Source organism: Pseudopodoces humilis, chromosome 12 (genome assembly GCF_049639895.1).
Source record: "Pseudopodoces humilis isolate 2021_Gansu_Grassland_sample_001 chromosome 12, ASM4963989v1, whole genome shotgun sequence".
Taxonomy (NCBI): Eukaryota; Metazoa; Chordata; class Aves; order Passeriformes; family Paridae; genus Pseudopodoces; species Pseudopodoces humilis.
In genome coordinates this window covers 13,372,666-13,393,056 of record NC_142211.1, presented here as the reverse complement: position 1 = coordinate 13,393,056, position 20,391 = coordinate 13,372,666, and the positions used below count along the sequence as shown (strand labels likewise).

Genomic DNA, 20,391 nt, shown 5'->3' with positions numbered 1-20,391 from the left:
ACTGGAAAGATGTCTCTTAACTCATTTTCAAAACAAGGTTCTTAATAGTAACAGCTATGAGATGCTTAAAGCACAGCAAACTGTTGAAATGCATTTGTACAAAGCAAATGATCAGAAGTCTTAGGCAACAGACCAATGAAACCATTTAGCAGTTGGTTTAATCTGAAGTTTCTCTCGTGGCAGCTGACTTTCAGCAATGATACATTTGTTTTTGGAATTCTGGAAACACTGAAAAATAATAAAGCTACACTGGATTAGACAAAAACAAGTCTTCTTAAGCAAGGGAAGGAGTAAAAAACCAAGAAAAACTCTGTATAGGAACAGCTATGTAGCTTGTTTACGAAGATGCATCTGTAGTTAAAAAACTAAAATATCTCAAATGACACATAAAAGGTAATTACACAGAGATGTTAAAATATATAAGAAGCCAGCTATGACACCCTATAGATAATGCTCATCATAAAAAATCCATAAATTCACATTATACAATGAATATGTCAGCAGTAAGTGCCTGTGAAAATGAAGATAATATTTTTAGAACATTCATGTCTTAATGACTAAAAATGAAATAAGGTAAAAAACTTCTAAATTTCCTAGTAAATAACAGTCACTATTCTTTTGCGTTACTTACAGAAAACAAAAACAGAGACTGTAAGAAATAAATGAAACCTTTGATGAAATGAAGGATGCAACAAACTGTATCTTCTTCTGTCTACAAGCAGGTGTTTATCAGTGCTCCATCACAGCTGTTTCAGTCGTAGTCATCTTCATTTCTCCAGGAAGATAACTATACTCTGTAGTTTAGACAAGTATCTTTCAACAAAATGTGAGACAATTTAACTTAAGCAATATTCAAACCTGGTAGAAATTAATTATGACAGAAGGAAATAACAAAACTTAACCTCAAAAGAATACCTAAGTTTTAAAACCTAACTTAAGAACACTCAGACTTAAACATAGTGAAACTTCACTTAATTCTATCAATACTTAATTTGTATCAAATTAAAACATAACTCCTTCTATTATTACAAGAAAAAAGCAACTGAAAGTTTGGTATATACCTTTTGAACACAATAAAACAGCAACATGGATTTACTATAGAGATTATAAAGATGTAACAAATACATTATGATTTATATAATTTGGCTTTGAAAATAACTCATAATAACTACAGATGTTACTGAAAATACTTATTCGTAGCAGAAATTTGCCTGGTGTATGCTTAAGTTTGTTAGGATTTTTAAAATGCAGTTTTGCTAGAGAAAAACCACAGCAACGCAGGATTTGGCAAGTTGCCATTCAGCTTTTGTAGCACTTTTTAGAACCATCAAGTCTAACTTTTAATTAAAATCTGAAGTCCAAATCAGTATATATGCTGTTACACCTGTTTTTTATAGCAAAAAGACTCACATTGAAATTGCCTTATTAAAATTGTGGAAAAAACAAGCAAATGGGTAGTATATGGTTAACTTAACTTTGTCTTGTACAGTGAAGTTCTCCTAGCTAATTATTTTTTAAACCGTGAATATTTTCTGTAGATAACATTAATTGGAAGGTTGTTTTATTAGTAGCTGTAAATCATTCAATATTTTGACATTAGGTTTTAAAACTAATTATTGCAATGTAACTTTTTACTTCTGTTAATATTTACTCTAAACATTTCTAAAGAGGGGTTTTTTGAATTTTCTAAAGGGTCGCAATTATTTCTCCAGTAACTGTCTAAAACTGCAAGAACTCATAATTAATTAAAAACACAAAATTAACTCTAAAAGGGTATATAAAGACATTCTAAGAAAACAATGAATCATGCAACTTATCAACCTTTAATTACAGTAATGAATTTCAAACTAGATACCATATAGTTAGCAATTTTTTGACTATTTTGTCTCCCTTTGAAGCTGCCTGAGCTACCCTAGCTCTGCCTAACTATTTCTCTAATTGCTGATATTTGTCCCACGTGGCCTTGGAGCTTCTTCTGCAGGGCCTCTGCCATGGGGCTGCCCTTGTTCTCTGCACATGCTCCAGTGCTTCCCCATACCCCCCCTGGGTTGGGTGGAAACCAATCTAAATCTGGCTTCTCTTCAAAGGCAGAGTTAATATTTTGCTCCTGTATGTCCACAACCACTTTAAAAACATTGGACATCTCCTTATTTTCTTCTCTCTCTCACCTCCTCTCTCCAAGGGCATCACTGCCAAGAATGTTTGCCCAGCAGTGGGACTTAAAGATGGCTGCTGCTGTGGGGCTGCTTTTTATTGCTGACGCTGAGCTCCACTTGTACTTAATGTCTGCTCAATACAAGTTTGCAGTTGTTGCACAAGTTTTCCTATTTGTTGTTGCCACTCTGATAGATCTTTTTTGATGCATCATTACAATCTATTGGTTCTTCTCCTGCCGGTGGTTGCCCATCTTCCGAATGCTTCCATACATAGTCTGGAGGGTGTTGGGGGTTTTTGTTTTTTTTTTTTTTTAGTTCTGGCTTGCCCATGGAATTTTTACTCATTAGTTGCCGGGACAACCTAACTGTGGGTACTTGGTGGGTGCTTGACAAAAGACAAAGAGTTTGGCTGGGGCCAGGGGGGGAAGGGGGTAGGAAAAAAGGAGGGTGGGGACAATTTGTCTGGCTTCTTCAGCTCCGGAGAAGGACACTTTGGGGCGCAGAGCTGTTGAGGTGGGGAGAAGGGAATTTCGCCATCACCCAGACAGAGCTGCTGCTGCTTCTTCCCTCTTTGTTGGTGGCCTCGCACCCCCTGTCCTGCCGGGACGTGTGGCAGTGCCAGCCACCACCGCGGAGCTGCTGATACACCTCAGCCACCAGCCCAGGAGCTCAGCTCATCCCTTCTGTTCCAGCCGACTGTTCCTCAGAGCCCTGCAGGGAACACCGGGACTGACTGCCCGAGGGGGTTTGTGAAGCAAAGCCTCTCCTCCATCCCTTCCCATCTCAGCCGAGAAAACTGTCACGGGGTCCCTGGTTCTGTTTTCTTGCTAATGCTGTAGTTATTGTTGTTTGTTTGCCTTATTATAAATACTAGTAAAGAACTGTTATTCCTATCTCCAGATCTCTGCCTGAAAGCCCCTTGATTTCAGAATTATAATAATTCGGAGGGTGGGGGTCTACATTCTTTCATTCCACAGGAGGCTCCTGCCCTCCCTAGCAGACACCTGTCTTCTAAAACTGAGACAGAAGGAGAGTAACATCTTGCGGTTTTCCCCAGTGAACAGAAGATAGCAGCGACTGATAGATTTTCGGCTTGCAATCAGGGGCTCTTATTTCCGCTAACGTTCAGGGCTCCGCCTGGCTGAGGCTGGCACCGTCTCCTTCCAGACACCCCGCCATTTCTACATCCGCATTTGGTGGGGTAACTTCCGGGCTTGGCTCCGCCAGCGAGGACCTGCCCATCCCTGTCGTCCTGAAAACTCAGCTTCTGAGCTTGCTGACATGGTTTTCTAAAGACTTTCCCAGGACAGTAACTGTAAACATAGATATGTGTACATTCTTACTGTTACACGTCTTGTGATGGGCATCTCTCATGGCCAGTGCAGTGAGAAAGTGTTATCCTGACCATCCAATCCCTGGCCATGGTCAGAAGCCTATAAATCCTGGGAGGAAAAATAAACTCTCTCCTTTTCACCATACCTCGACCTGTGTCTGTGTGATCTATTCATCTTCAGCGGCAACACATCCTGGTGCTTTTTTGAGTTTTTAAAAGTTTTGAGACTGAGCTACATTGCTTTCCTGTGAGCCCTTTTTCCATCCGAACATGCCCAACCCCAAAGAAAGCACCCAGATGGCTGATTAATGTCGTAGGAGGTAACTGCGACACATTTTTCTCGGACCGAGTCATGGCTTGCAAAGCAGCAGCGGCTACAGTAGACTCTGCTTTCATGTGTTTTAAGGTATTTATTATAACCGGCCAGATCGGACCAAGAGACAGAGTGTCTTTGCTTTTCCCCTTAATGGATTTTTCCCACAAGTGGTCTCCTATATCTCTCCATTCTTCCACTGCAAAAAGCAGTGGAAGCACTTTCAAGCACCCATTTTCTCTAGCCCATACAATGAGCTTTTCAAGGTCTTTATCCTTGACTGCTTTCCCTCGTTTAACGATAATGCTTTGAAGCAGTTTTTGTGCTGCTGCAAACTCTATATCCATGCTAGCAGCCCTGGATGTGGGGAGGTTCACGATTCCTCCTCCCTGAGTGCTGATGCATACTTGCCTTCAGCCTTCTGTTTCAGGCCCCTCCGTCCCCGTTTTTTTCCGGCTTAGGTTCGCTGTTCCACATCCAACCACTGCCTGAACCCGCCACCCAGCTCTGATCCGCGCTTCCCACGTCCAACCGCTGTGTGAATCCACTCCCTCAGCCCCAATCTGCTTTCCATGTCCAACCACTCTGCGGACCTGCCGAGCTGGTACCCTTTGCCCGCAAAGGATCCCTGTTCAGAGCGCCAGGTAATGGAAAACTGCTCAGAATATTCACTGAGTCCTCATAGAAGTATAGTGAAATTTGCTTTATTTCTATCTTTAGCACACTTTTATAGGGTCCTACAGGCTTCATGCGGCTTAACAAGCTACTATTGGTTAATACATTTTGTTTAACATTCTTTTTCTTAAAAACAATGCCACTGTTTTTCTTCATTCTCGCTGTTCCAGGAGAGCTTCAAGGACACTGTCCTTAGAATTGTCGCCTGGATTGAAAGGTGGGTTGCGCAGACAGGCTTTGACTAAAATATCATGCCCTTGCTCTGTTGAAATGTTTTCCTACATACCACAATACTGTAGACAAGAATGCAAGTTATTTCTCAGAAGGATTTTTTGATTCACTTGTTTAAATACTAAAACTCCATTTTTACTTTTTTTTATTACTAGAAGAGATTTACAGTTAAAAGCAAAGATGCATTTCGGGTACCACCACTGTACAAAAGCAGTAGCTAAATACAAAGCATTTTCTGATGACCTGCATCAAAGACAGCTTTTTAGAAATTAAATCTACATTTTGATGGCCTTAATTGTTACCTCTCCATTGTCATCTCTCATACCTGTTGGGTGATACAAAAGGAATTGTATGCAGAGCTGAGGGGATAAATAATTTTGGAGAAAATTCTAATTTACACAGGAGTTATACAGTAGAGACTTATTTTTCATTTTTTAAAGAAAAAGCATGTAAGAAAAGAATGACAAACCAAATATTTTTGTCAAGCTAGAACTCTGAGTACTTGAGTACCTTGAGTCCTGTGTCCAGTTCTGGGCCCCTCAGTTTAGGAAGGACATTGAGACTCTTGAATGCTTCCAGAGGAGGGCAACAAGGCTAGTGAAGGGCTTGGAACACAAACCCTACGAAGAACTGAGACTGAGGGAGCTGGGGCTGTTTAGCCTGGAAAAAAGGAGGCTCAAGGGAGACCTTATCACTCTCTACAACTACCTGAAAGGTGGTTGTAGTCAGCTGGGGTTCAGTGTCTTCTTCCAGGCAGCCACTGCTAGGCAACGGGAAGATTAAGTTAGATGTTAGAAAAAAATTCTTCACTGAAAGAGTGATTGTGCACTGGAGTTGTCTGCCCAGGGAGGCAGTATATTACATTAGGGGTCATTGGTTGGAGACAGAGACGACACAAACTCACGGAGGGTCCTCAACAAACAACGTGTTTTATTGTTCGGAACTTTCTTATATAGTGCATTCAAAACACCCGGGTCTAGACAACTGATTGGTCAAGGTTTTAGCACCACTCAGCTCTTTGACCAGTGATATGTCTGCTTTCTGGATTGAACATGATTGGCTGAGGTCTCTGCTTGGGTTTGAATCCAACCCATCCCTGCCCCATCTGGGGATTTGTTTTACTTCTAGGCTGGTTGAGTTTGGGGGTCCAAAATGGCCAAATGTATTTGGCAGCTACAGGCTAGCTGCAACCATGACAGTGGTAGAGTCGCTGTCCCTAGGCGTGTTTAAAAAAAGACTGGACGTGGCACTCAGTGCCATGGTTTAGTTGATGAGGGGGTGTTAGGCCATAGTTTGACTTGATCATTTCAAAGGTCTTTTCCAACCTAGTTCATTCTGTGCTTCCATGATTCTGTAACATGTCTTGTGCTCTCTGAACTAATTTAATCAGTTTCATCATTGTGAGATTTCTTAAGAGTCATACCTTTAAAATTTATGCCTAAAATCAAGTAGATTATTTTTAAAACAACTTAATACAATCAAATTACTTGCCTTACTTCATGGGAAGTTATTTCCTTCACTTAAAAAAAAATACCATATTAACTATTTGCTTTCAATTTGTTTTTATTTTCCTTTGCATAAGTAATTCTTACCACAAAAACAAAAAAAGAAAAAGAAAAGCATATTACAGGGAATGTAAAATAGCCCAATTTGATTGTAAGATGCTTAATCACTCTTTTTAAATAGTATTTTATGTTCTCGAGACTGTACATTTAAGACTATAGAAAATGCTTTACCATGTAAAGTATAAACACTAATTTTTGTGATGTTTAAGCCACATGCTGTTGATTGGTAAGCATCTTATTTTGATCAAAGAATGACAAATCTGTATGCTTATAGAAAGATTGTGAAGGACTGTGTCTTACAACAACTGTCTTATTTATGATGTGTAAGTAGCATAGAGCAAAGAAATTCTTTGTATACTTGTCCTTGGTACCATTTCATTAATAAAATTAAGTATTTTAGAGCTTTTACATACGTTCAGTTGATCTGATGCTGGCTGGATGCCAGGCACCCACCAAAGCCTCTCTATGCCTCCCCTCCACAGCTGGACAGGGGAGAGAAAATATAACAAAGGGTTCATGGGTTGAGATAAGGATCAGGAGAGATCACTCATCAAATACCATCATGGGCAAAACAGGCTCAAATTAGAGATATGAATTGAATTTATTACTAACAAAATCAGAGAAGGATCATGAGAAGTAAAATAAAACCTTAAAAACACCTCCCTCCTTCCCAGCTCTACCTCCTACCACAGTGGTGCAGGGAGACAGGAAATGGGGGTTACGGTCAGTTCATGACACACAGTTTCTCCCACTGCTCAGGGAGACGAGCCCTTCCCCTGTTCCAGTGTGGGGTCCTTCCCATGGGAGACAGTTCTCCATGAACTTCTCCAATTTAAGTCCAACTCACAAGCAACAGATCTCTGCGAACCGCTGCAATGTGAGTCCATTCCATGGGCAACAGTCCTCCCCAAACTGCTGCAATGTCGGTCACTTTTCCATGGGGTGCAATCCTTCAAGAACAGGCTGCTCAGGCATGAGGTTCTCTCTCCACAGGCTTCCCACGGGGTCACAGCCTCCTCCCAGGCATCCACCTGCTCCAGTGTGGGTCTCCTCCTGTGGAAGCTAGGGCCCAGCGGTCGGAAGATATCGGGATGTAACGGAAAGATAGTCACCCCTCTCCTCCATAGTGTATGGTAATTGCCCCGTAATTAGCCAACAGCACCTAGCTGTGATGAAAGCAGATGGGAGTGACACTGTGAACCTAGGTTATAAAGTGTCAAATTCTCCAGCAATAAACGCCATTTCTGCCATCCATCACATTGATGTTTGTGTGCGGTTTGGACCGAGTGGCCAGGGAAGGCCACCGTGCTGTTCCTGAACCAGGGTGTCTGCCTTGCTTAAGGCAACAAATTTGGTGCCGAAACCCGGGATTCAAATTCGAAAAGCGGGATTCAAATCCAGAGAGTGAGGATTTCCTGGAAAACGGGAGCAGCGGTCAGGACAGCTAGACTAGTCCTGGGGTGAGAGACGTTCCTGGGCCCACAAGGAAGATGGAAGCGCTTGTAAAGGTTGTATTGCAATTACATAAACAATGGGGAATAGACTGTAAGTCTAAAGATTTTATACTTTTTATTTCAAGGCTTTTGCATATTGGGGTCATAGACCAACCAGTGCAAATTCTCCACCCTGCGGTGTGGGACAAATGTACCAGAGCCCTTGCTAATGAAACCATGGATTCCGGCAGTGGGAAACATCTTAAGTCACGGGGGAGGGTTGTCAAAGCTTTGAAGAAATCTAGACAAGAGCAAGAGACCTGGAGGGCGGCAAAAAACTGTCTGTTGGCCACCCTGAAACTGGGAGTCGAGTCGGTGCGGCTACTCAAACATTACAGTCCCCAGACGAGAGCGGCTCGGCTGAGCTGAAGGGGACACAAGAAGGCGACACATCCCTTCAATCCCCGAATCCTGATCTGCTCTCAAAGGGACAACAGAGAGCAGAAGTTTTTTGGAAAAAGTTAACAGAAGAAGCTAGGGGTGCTGCACGAAAAGCCCGGGGGGAACCACCGCCCTATGCATCCCAAGATGGCACTGAGCAAAAAGACAAAGAGCGAGGGGAAAATGTCCTTAGTGAGAACAGAGAACAAGCACTGGCATTGATGGGTGAACATAGTCAGTGGGACGGGAAAGATAAGGTATGCGAGGAAGAAAGATAAACTGAAGTGAAAGAGATAAGATGCGGGGGAGGTGTTCAGGGAGAGAGGGAAAGGAATGTAAGAGAGGGGGAAAGGACAGGAGGGTGGAACAGAGGGAAGAGTGGAGGGCGGAGTGAAGGGCAGGGAGAACCAGGAGGGAGGGAATGGCCTGCCCACAAGGGGTGTAGGCGGGGCCAGAGCCCAACAAAAAGGCACAGGAAACCGGAAATGGCTAGCCAGTCGAGTTCCGACTCCAACCGAGATACTAACGAGGGCGAACAGTCAGAGACTGACTCCTTAGAGGAGGAAACAACAAAGATAAACAAGAATATCCTCCTCCACATTAAAAAAGAACTGAGAGAAGATACCCCTCTCACAGACTGGGGAGAAATAAAAGCAGCATGTGCCACCTGGGTCCCCCCAGCTGGGCTAGCATTCCCAGTCCGGGTGTCTGAGGGGGGACAGAGTTCACTCACCAATAAACCCTAAAGATGTTAAAATGATTGTTAAAGCAATTGCAGAAAAAGGGCTTAATTCTGCCATGGTCACCTCCCTTATCGATGGTCTTTTTGGAGGTGACGATCTGCTCCCTTTTGATATAAAACACACTTGTAGATTGATTTTCGATGGAGCAGGAATGATTGTTTTTAAACAAGATTGGGAAGACAACTGTGCCAAACAACTAGCCCAGGTAACCGGGGCGGATCACCCATTACATGGCTCCAGCCTGCAGCGGTTAATGGACACAGACTTAACAATGATTACACCTCAGGCACAGGCCCAGGGTCTGAGGGCCCACGAAGTTATGACAACCACTTGTGCGGCCAGAGAAGCTATTCGCTCGGCTTCTAGAGTTACTGCTAAGCCATCACCATGGGCTACCATAAAGCAAAACAAAAGTGAGAGCTTTGCACAATTTGTAGACCACCTTCAGGCAGCTGTTGACTCCTCTGCCCTGCCCTCAGAGGCAAAAGGCCCAGTCATAGCAGACTGCTTACGTCAACAATGCAATTCGACAACCAAGGAAATCCTCCGATCATTACCGATAGGGTCAAGTATCGCAGACATGATTAAGCATGTCATGAGGGAGGAACAGGTAGCCCTGATTCAAGCTGCAGTCTGCACAGCAATCGCTAGCATAATGGCGTGCCTTAAATGCTGCCAGGCAGGTCATGTTGTTGCAAATTGCCCCAAGGGGGGGGGGGCCCTGGCAGCGCCCATCTCACAGCAAAACCGATTTAAAGGGCCATGCTGGGCTTGTGGGAAAAAGAGGCACCTTGCCAGAGAATGCAGATCCAAGGCTCAGGGAAACGGGAGAGGGAGAGGACAGCAGGGTCGCACACAGTCCTCTCCCACTTGGGATGTGAGGCGGCCCAGCTATGCCAACCCTGCAAGGAGCGAGGTGCTCCCAAATCCATTACCCCCCCAAGAGGCGACCACTTTTATGACTCAGCCGGTTACTCAGCGAACCTTGCCTTATCTGCCACAGGGGCAGCAGGGGTCACACTTGGGAGACATGACCCCAGGGTGGCCTTGGCAGTAAGGTGTGACAACCCGCCGGTGGTATGGGGGATCTGCACCCTTTATGACATCCCAGGTGATCAAAGTATCCCCTCTGGGTCTATCAGTGTTCCTTTTCTAATTGATACAGGGGCAGATGTCACAGTCATTCCGGAGACAAATTGGCCTCCTCTCTGGAAACTAGAGGATGCCCCCATGGTAGGCGGGGTTGGAGGGTTGTCACAAGCTCAGAGAAGCACGCAGCTAATAGCCATTACACTCCACACAGAAAAAGACCCAGAGAAAACTATTGCCCTCTTCCTGTATGTCATGACAGGAATCCCAGCCCTATTAGGGAGAGACGCCCTAGCTTTGCTAAAAGCCAGGGTGACGAATTTACCCTAAGGGCCACTGCCGCGTACCGGCTGCCGCCAATCAGGCTTTCTTGGAAATCATCCAGCCCGGTGTGGGTCGAGCAGTGGCCCCTATCCAAGCCTCAATTAGATGTCCTTCTTGAGTTAGTTTACCGTGAATTACAACAAGGTCACATAGAGCCATCTACTAGCCCGTGGAATACTCCTGTTCTTGTAATCCCTAAGCGATCCAGAGAAGGGTTTCGCCTCCTCCACGATTTGTGTGAAGTAAATAAGAAAATTCAACCCATGGGGCCTGTTCAAACACTGTTACCTATGAACTCTATGGTACCAGAAGGCCAACCCTGTGTTGTTCTTGATATCAAGGACTGTTTCTTTTCTATATCCTTACATGAAGAAGACAAAGAGCGGTTTGCTTTCTCAGTGGTGTTTCCAAACAGCCAGCGCCCCAACCTACTCTTCCAGTGGAAAGTGCTGCCTCAGGGGATGGTCAACTCACCTACAATCTGTCAAATCACAGTCGATTGAGCGCTAGCACCGATCCGTCATAGCAACTCGACTGCTACCATCATCCAGTACATGGACGACATCCTGATTGCCACGCCCTCGGGAGGTCAGGTAGACCAGTTAGTGTCAACAATCACAGAGACTCTAAAAACAAATGGCTTTGAAATCCCGAGCATGAAAATAGGGCCCAGCGGTCAGAAGATATCGGGATGTAACAGAAAGATAGTCACCCCCCTCCTCCACAGTGTATGGTAATTGCCCCGTAATTAGCCAATAGCACCTAGCTGTGATGAAAGCAGATGGGAGTAACACTGTGAACCTAGGTTATAAAGTGTCAAATTCTCCAGCAATAAACGCCATTTCTGCCATCCATCACATTGATGTTTGTGTGCAGTTTGGACCGAGTGGCCAGGGAAGGCCACCGTGCTGTTCCTGAACCAGGGTGTCTGCCTTGCTAAAGGCAACATCCTCCACAGGCTGCAGGTGGATCTAGGCGTCCCCATGGATCTCCATGGGCTGCAGGAGAACAACCTGCTTCACCATGGTCTTCACCATGGGCTGCAGAGGACTCTCAGTTCTGGTGCCTGGAGCACCTCCTCCCTCTCCTTCTCCACTGACTTTGGTGTCTGCAGAGTTGTCCTTTTCGCATATTCTCACCCTACTCTTCTCTAGCCACAATTACAACTGTGCCACAATGTTTTGGGTTTTTTTCTTCTTTTTAAATATGTTATCACGGAGGCATTACCACCATTTCTAATTGGCCCAGCCTTGGCCAGTGTCACATCTGTCTTTGAAACTACCAAGGATTGGCTCTGCTGGACATTGAGAAAGCTTCTGGCAGCTTCTCACAGAAACCACCCTGGTGGCCCCCAAGGTACCAAATCTTGGCCATGCAAGCCCACTACATTCAGGCAGCTTCTCTGATTTGAAATGGGGATACAAATGAAAATAATGCCTTTGAAAAGCTAAGTTTCTCCTTTGGGAGAAATTAGAATTCTTGCAGTGTATCACACTTCAGCTGAGATTAGTTTGATTTCCTGAGTTTTGTTGACATGAAATGGCATAGCTGTATTATATAGCAGTTACAGAATATGCAAAGGATTGTGTACAGTTAGATAAGAAACATGCCTTTGAAAATTAATAGTTTCAGATGGAAGCCTTACTAGCGAATGCATCACATGTGTAAGTCAATATGCAGCACATTGTTATATCATATGTGAATTAATGGTTCCCTTACAAAAAGTTTTAGATTTTTTAATAAAAAAGGCAAACAAACAAAAACAAATCAGCCAAGCATATAAATTCCCTCCCCGCCCCAGGCCATATTTTATTACAAATTCTATATTTTTTTCTTTTGCTTTGTAAATACTATGCAGATCTGTGAAGTAGTTAAGTTATATCTATGCTTATTAGGTGATTTTCGGTTCCCCTCTTCCTAAAAAGCCACCACTAGAGAGCTATTATTCTGTAAAATGCCTGTCTCTGCAGAAGGTAGCTAATTTTTTAAACCAGTAGCATAGCACAGTAATGAAGCTCCCCATTCGTCCACCTAACCCAGACACAGATTTTGTATTCTTAAAATTTCATCTAAGAGTAAAAGTGAGTGGAAAAGAAGCACCGAATCTGTTATCAGAGACTGTACTTGCTCCCCGCACCCCCCCCCCCCCCCCCCCCCCCACATCGGGAGTTTTGACTACAGCACAGACAACAAGGGACAGATCACCTTGGCTTTTCAGCTAGCCAGAGCAGAGAGGTCTTCCTGGACTGTTTTCTTTGCCTTTTTTTTTTAAATGAATCAAACCTGCTCTGGACTGAGGACTCGGGGGAGCACCGGGAGCTTGCACCCGTGGACTACTGGGAGCCCAGCCTGGGCAGCGGCATTTTCCAGCGCCAGAGGGACTGATAACAGAGCAAACACCCACAGGAAAGAGACCCTCTGAAATTTGTCATCTCTTCGGAACGGCGAGAGGTTTTGTAATTTGATATCATTCATTTTTGTGCTGGGTCGTGCTGTGCCTGTGAAATAAACAGGTTTTTTCCACTTCTCTCAGAGAAATCTCTTCCCGAACCGGTTGGGGGGTGGGAGAAAGGGGCCATGTGGGTTTGCTTCCCGGGGGGGGGCCCCATTGGAGGTTTTCTCCCAAATTTGCCCTAAACCAGGACAACCTCTTCCACTGAAAGTTCATTGCCTTCATCTGTTGACGCTTCAATGGGCATTCAAGGAGTTTTCCAGGTCTCAAGGAGACATGAGCAATTGTTGGTTGCTAGAAAGATATTTATTGAATAAAAGTATCAGTCTCAAAGTTAAAGAGTTCGGAGAGTTAAAGTCCTTGCTAAAAGCTTTCGGCATAAAGTCCCGAATTCTGAGCAGCAGGTCTCTGGTGTAAAGTCCAGATGTCCTGGGCAGCAGCTTCTCAGTGTGAAGTTCCGTTTTCCCGGGCCACAGAAGCAGTTAGTGATGATGATGGTGCTTCTTCTTCTTCGGGTGTGTGAGTGTGCGTGTGTCTGTGTGTGTCTGAGAGAGATCCCCAGTACAGAGGATTAAATTTGTAAATCATCCAATCAGCTAAAAGCACGGTTCTAAAAAAAAACTTTCTACACCAATCCAAGCTTAATTCTAACATACAAAATCAGTGTTCACTTTCCCTAAATCCTATGTATAGGTGTCGTGGTTTTAAACCAGTAACTAAAAAAAATTACTTATTTTTTTTTGCTGTGAGATATGGATTAGAACAAGAGCAAAACAGGCTTAAAACTTAAAAGGAATAAAGAAAGTTTATTAACAAACTACAAGAATAAGAACACCAGAATAAACTTCCAGAAAACCCTTTTTATCCCCTACTACCCACCATTCTTTTGTTCACATGACAACATAGAGACAAAAACTTTGGAACTTAGGTGTTTAAAACAGTCCCAATTCCTGCTAGAGTCTTTTCATCAGCCTTTGTAGAGAAACAGAAGTCTCTTTCTGTTAATTTATGGAGTTTCTCACAAGAAAACTATTTCTGTTATAGTTTTCTATTGCCCTGATGTCAGCTGCCCAGAAATGCTCTCATCAGAGCTCACTCCTCCCATTTCACATCACTCTGAGGTGTGTTATGGGCCACGAGTTTAGGGATGTCATTTTAAGGATGAGTTATTCAAAGGCAAAAGTCTTCTTCATCTGTCTTTGTGAGCTCTACTGGAAAACAGTTTTTTCATTGCCTCCCAAGGCCTCAAATTTTCACTTCACCTTGTTCCAGCACCTCACTGCATCACAATTACTCTACTTTTTACTCAAAATTTACACTTTGAACACTCTATTCCTCCCTATATACTCTGTCATGAATTAAAGGAGTTTTTTCAAGACTTTATTGTCCATTTCCATAGCCTCAACAGAAAGGTATTTCAGCTCATAAAGCATCTCCTTATTCTCTACCTTTTCTGAAGCTTAATTCTTTTCTTTACTGTCACTGATAGTTTATAAAGTCTCTTTACATGTTGATTACTCTCTTTTTCTCTCTCTGGATAAAAAGATTAATCTGCAAGTCTCATCTGGGTAATGAAAGGGTTAAAATCTTGCCCAGGCTTTTGTAGATGGTTCTGTGATCTCTGCCAGAGCAGGAGCTGGAGTTGTCTGCAATGGAAGATTCTTCATGGCTGCTCTGGAGAGTGTGGTCGCTGTCTCAGGTTGCGGCAGGTCCAGAGCTTTTTTTTCTTTCTTTACTCTGCAGTCTCTGGTGAATTCAGTCACAGCAACAACTGCAGCCGAGCCAGGAACTGGCCTGGCCCGGCCAGAGCCCGGGGCAAGCCCCGCAGGCCCCCCTCTCCTGGCTGGGAGCAGTTGGGCCCAGCCCAGCCCCCGCCCGGGCCGCATGGCCGGGCAGGGAACGGGAGGTCAGCCGGAGCCCTGTTACCTTTCACAGCCAGGAAACAAAAAGAACAAGAGAGCTCTGGCTTTACATCTTAAGGTAGGGTTCACAAGTTGATCTCACTTTTCAATGGTTAAAACTGCTGTCAATTCTTAGAAATGACCGATAATTGGTCAGGAGAAAAGACTCCCATCAGTCACCAGCAACTTCAACTTCCTTAGCTCCCAAAACCACCTTAAAGGTAAAGTCACCCCATGACATTAGGGCATTATCTGTTTATGTGAATAATCCTATCTGTTCTACCTAGAAATGTAAGCTATATTTTCATTATGTCTAGAGCTAAGTTGAATCTGTGAAGGGTATTATCACTGAACTTTAAACTGGGTAATAAGGCTTTTCACTAGCTAACACAGACTCTTAAGACACTTAGGCTATATTTTTACCTACTTAAAACTAAAACTTACACACTGTATCTATGGATTAATATATTTTAATTCTTTTCTCTCTCTGAGGGATTCAGAGAGGCTTTTATTTTGGATTCCAACATCCATCGTTAATACCTTTGCATGCTGCCTTGCCATGTCAGGTTATTTGCATTTGCACTTGATAAATGAGATGAAACTGGGTGGAGGTTTTGAGAACAGTGTAGACCATTATAGTTGTATTTTTTTAAATGTAATTTCATTTGAATCAGCCTTTATTTGAAAAATGTTGTGATTCGTAATTGCTTGGAAAACTGATGATATGCTGCTGTTTTGCTAAGATCAATGTAAAGCATTTATGTGGAAGCTCCCATTAGCGACCACAGTTATTTTACAATTGTGTTTCTGGAAAGCTGTCATTGTCGGACACAAAATGATTTACATAGACACCGCTCGAGGTGTGGAAGAGGAAGAAGCAACTTTATTCTGTCATTTCAGTATTTATAGATTCTCGACAACGACCAGGGATTGGATAGTTAGGTTACCACCTTCCCAACCACACTGGTCGTAAGAAATGTCCATCAAAAGACATATCTTTAATGGAATGTATAAATATCTGTGTTTATAGTTACTTTCCTGGGAAAGTGTTTAGAAACTATGAAAACAACATCAGAAAACTTGATTTTCAGAGCGACAGAAAGCAGATAGGACTTTAATTTGGATTTTAAGAGGAAGGTAGCAGAAGACAACTGCTGGTGAATGAAGCAGGATTCCAAGATCAAAATAGAGGTGGCTATGGCTTAGATAAATTCATTGAAGTAAATGGTAAACCCAGATGTGATGGATTAAATTTTGTTTGCAAACACTGTTAGTAGTATGGTGTGCAAAAAAAATCTTACTTTTCAGGTTTCAGAATCAGAACTAAGAGGGGAAAAAAGCACCTAAGTCGGAAACTAGAAACATTAGAACAATGCTTGAGAAAATGGTGAGACATGAGTTATGCCTACTCATTATTTGCCTGCTAATTTCTTTGACTGCAATTTCAGATAGTTCAAATATATCTATCCTTAAATTACCTGTCTAGCAGTGGCAACCTTCATACAGCTTGGACTCTGAAACAAGCTGACCATTTAAGTACATTTACTCTGCTGCTAAGAAGGTAAACTCTTCAGTCTGAAGCATGCTTGTATTGCTTGATAATATTCTCCAGCTCAGGTACATCTAAGGCAATACCTGAAATTAATTTGAAACTGCAAATCTATTTGTTACATGGCGGCTTATCTGTGTTGCCCTTAGTTTGAACTAGTATTTTGTAATAGTTTGTAGATTTAGGGATTTCTGTGATTTTTCTTTTGGTCTGAGGAAGAGATAGTAAGTAAAGGCTACTTTATATGATAAAAATTCTTACATACTGCATACTTATCCTTATTACTGTGACCAGTTATTTTTTTAATTCATGTGTAGGACTGTTGCAAGCAGTAATGACATAATGATGCCTGTATCTTCTACTCTTCGGTCTGAAGAATCTCTGTTTCACTGTCATGTCAGTTTGTAATGAATTTTTTGTTATTAGTTTGGAAATTGCATTATAATGGTAAACCAAGTAGTTTTAAATACGTGAATTCTAAACTATGAAGTATTGCAAATGTCATATTATGGGTCCCATCTGCCACTTGATACTTTCAGTTTTATAGCAGTGGATTATGGCCTTTGGTGTTGTCATAATTTTAAAAGTGAGAATTTGATTTAGTGAAACAAATGCTGGGATTTGCAAATAGTAAAAATAATGTAAATCAGTAGGGGCTCACTTCAAAGGGACATAGTTTTCTCACCAGAGAATGGAGTGTGGACAGTTGAAATTTGTAGAGTGTTATTACCTAAAGAGAATTTAAAACTTAATTTTGTTTGCTATTATATGTTGAGAAGTATAATTAAAATAATATTGAAAACTAAAAGCACTGTATAAAGTGATTTTTTTTTTAATATAAGAGAGATATGCTTTCAGTTGTGTTTAAATTTAAACTCCTAAAAATGTTTCTTCATGAGGTATTTTATTTCAAATTCAAGAATGTTTCGTTTGTAGGTAAGTCTTATTGCAGGATCTGAGCATGTTAGCAATGGGTTTTTTTCTGTACTCTCCTCAATATAAAACAGCTTAAACTTGTCTGATAATATGTGGAGGGAGCTGTTGCATATAGGTAAAGCCTTATTTTATAAGGGCCTTGTCACCCTTGTAAAATCATGGCTCAGGCCTGCTACTTTGGCTAAGTAGAAGACGACTATGGGAAAGTGACTCAACTGAATTAGAGGTAGAAAAATAAATTATATAACCTTTATGTGGTTGATTGAATTACATTTGTTATTCTAAAATGGAATGTAGCTGATAATGGGCTAACTGCTTAAAAAGCCTGGTTGTTGCAATAAAGTGGCTCTCCTTTGCACCTGCCTTGGGACTCTGTGTTGCTCTTCTTTAACAGGTAGGTACTTTTCCCCTAGTTTGAGGAGGTGTAAGAGGCGGTCCAAAGATTCTCTCATCTGTCTCACAACCATCTCAAGGACAGAGACTGAGACCCTGAATATCACAAGGGACTTGGTTTAGGGGTTTGGGGCCTAGCTGAGGTGGATGTTTGCTAAGTGATTGTTTGCAGGTGGTTGCACGGTACACTGCCCTCATTTCCTGCTGGTGAGCAGAGGCTTGTGCGTGGTAACCTGCGCAATGGGTTTTCCATGACACATTGCCCTCATTCCTGCTGGTGAGCAAAGACTTGCAAGACGTGGTTTGCTCTGTACCCTACACCTGCCCCCCCACGCGATGTAATTCATCACAATGATCATCAATCTCCTCTGTTTTTGGCCTTATGCCCCTCGCTTTGCAAAAGACTATAAAATTATACCCCAAACTTACCTTCCCTTGAGATCTCCCCAACGGACAGAAGACTCTGCGTCATTGGATGACTAAGTGGACTTTGACGTTGGTAGCTATAATCCCCTTACTCTCTTTTCCTTATGCCTTGCTTTCTCCTCTTTTCCCTCTATCGCATATTAGTGCTGATGAGCACTCAATAAAGTGTGTTCTGCTGTTTAAGTCCCTGGTTTGCTGATAATCTTTTGTACTCTAAGACTGACTAAAAGAACTACATCACGAATCCCACCTTGCGGGTCGTGACAGGAGGCAAAGCTCTAACTTCAATTCTGTATTATTTAAGTAAAGAGTACAATTGAGAAGATATCTATGGACTTCAGTTTTCACAATGTTTTCTGAAACCATGAAGTCTTACTACCCAAGAGGGAAAAAAAATTGTCATGACAGTTTTATGATTGTTGATCGTAATACAGGACACTGACAACAAAAATGAAGTTTTACTGTTGATATATAATTTTCTGGAAAGTTCCATCTTACAGTTATTTTTTTATTAGCCGCATTGTTTCCATTAATCTAGTGCTAAATAATTGTTCACTAAAGCATTAGAGATGGTGATTGAAAATTGACTTAAAAAGTGACACTCTTCTAAAATAGTGGGGTTTTTTTTGCATACATGTCTTGTTTGCCAATGTATTTTAAGAAAACAAGCAGACATGAGTGTTAGTATTAGTCTTTCCTTGATTATGCTGCTTCAGTTTCAGACCTGGAAATACTTCATGCTTCTCCTTCTCATCTGTTGATCTCTCTATAAATCTTACTTTTTTTTAAATTAAAGCCTTAAAAAAGCATTAATTTTAAAATAATATTTTAAAGCACTGATTCAAATTCCTGGATTTAGAAGTTCAAAGCAAATGTATAAGGATCTGCTTTTATCAGATTTCTGTATTATTGTGGAGACCAAGCATTTTCCATAACTGCGACTCTAGTTTGTTCAACTTTAAGGAGTTACTATTATTTTATTAAGACTCATTTAATAAATCTTTTGAGCTGTTGTGGTTTAACCCCAGGCAATAACTAAGTGTCAGGATGTGACACTGGTGATTGGGTTCTTTTCCCCAGGACTGAGATTGACAAGAGAGGCTGCTTTCTCTTGTTGGAACTTGGTACTTTATTCTTTCATTATCTATATTACATATATACAAAGTACAAGGAGCTACATACACTAAGATAGAGAGGTGAAAAATGGCTAATGAAGAACCTCTTCAAGGTCTTTGATATGTTAAATGTTAAATGCCAAGTAAATTATTTTTCTTAGTGACCCAATGACCCTACACCAGTGTGCTACTCCATAGCATTTTCTATCCAATCACTCATTATTACCCAAAACCCCTTAGAAGAAGATGAAGAAGGAGAAAGGGACAACACCCTAAGTCCTCCATCTTGTCTCTTGTTTTCTAAAATAGCTTAAACCTTAAACTCTCTCCCCCAGTGACTTAAGAAAACTCTATCTAACCTACACACTCACATTCCCAGTTTCTCTACTTAACTTTAACAGCTGTCTCCATGGTGTTATGTAAAATTCAGTGCTGTCTTGGGTGTCAGAGCCAGGCACCACAGATAAGGGCACATATTCTGTACCTCTGACCCCAACAAGTAAGTACTATGCAACCGCTTGTTCACTTCCACCCTTCTCTCCCTGGTGGGATGGGGAGTAGAATCAGAAAAAGATAAAACCCATGGCTGAGATAAAAAGCTTAATAAGAGAAAAAAAAAAAGTAAAATGTAATCATAATACTAACAGAACCGACAATAATTAAAAGATGTAATTACAATAAGAGGGAGGGAGACAGAGGAATAAAACCTAAGAGAAGTGATGCACAATACAATTGCTCACCAACTGTTGACTGATGCCCAGCCTGTCCCTAAGCACTGATTGGTGGCTCATGGCCAACTCCCCCAAGTTTATATACTGAACATGATGTTCCATGGTATGGAAAATCCCTTTGGCCAGTTCAGGTCAGCTGTCCCGGCTATGCTCCCTCATGGTTTATTGTGCACCTCCTCACTGGCAGAGCATGAGACACTGAAGAAGCCCTTGTCTTAGGGTAAGCACTACTTAGCAACAACCAAAACATCAGTGTGTTATCAACATTATTCTCCTACTTAATTCAAACCACAGCACCGTACCAGCTACTGAGAAGAAAATTAACTCTGTCCCACCTGAAACCAGAACTGTATCAACCCCTTATTCCACACTATTTATGTCATGCCAGGTCCCACACTTTCCAACACACCATCATCTTTCCTGTCTTTTGATAGATATACACACAGATATTGTTCCCTTAGTCTATGGACCATTTCAATAGAAGTCCATCGAGTTAATTTAGTCCATGACCTTGGTCTCCATCTGACATAACAGTCTTTCAGGGCAGGAAAGATGAAAGATGGTGTGTGGTGTTGTCACATATTA

At 42.1% G+C, this 20,391-nt stretch overlaps 1 protein-coding gene across 1 annotated transcript; it reads left to right on the top strand.

Moving 5' to 3' along the window:
• The first annotated feature begins 8,903 nt into the window (after window positions 1–8,903).
• LOC148183396 (endogenous retrovirus group K member 10 Gag polyprotein-like) lies at window positions 8,904–9,947 on the top strand. Its single transcript, XM_088061467.1, has one exon. It carries the CDS (start codon window positions 8,904–8,906, stop codon window positions 9,945–9,947), a length of 1,044 nt encoding a protein of 347 aa, XP_087917593.1.
• Window positions 9,948–20,391: the final 10,444 nt, after the last annotated feature.

What these genes read in the sequence shown, in the direction of transcription:
- LOC148183396 (XM_088061467.1), top strand. Translation starts at nt 8,904, where the DNA reads ATGATTGTTAAAGCAATTGCAGAAAAAGGGCTTAATTCTGCCATGGTC.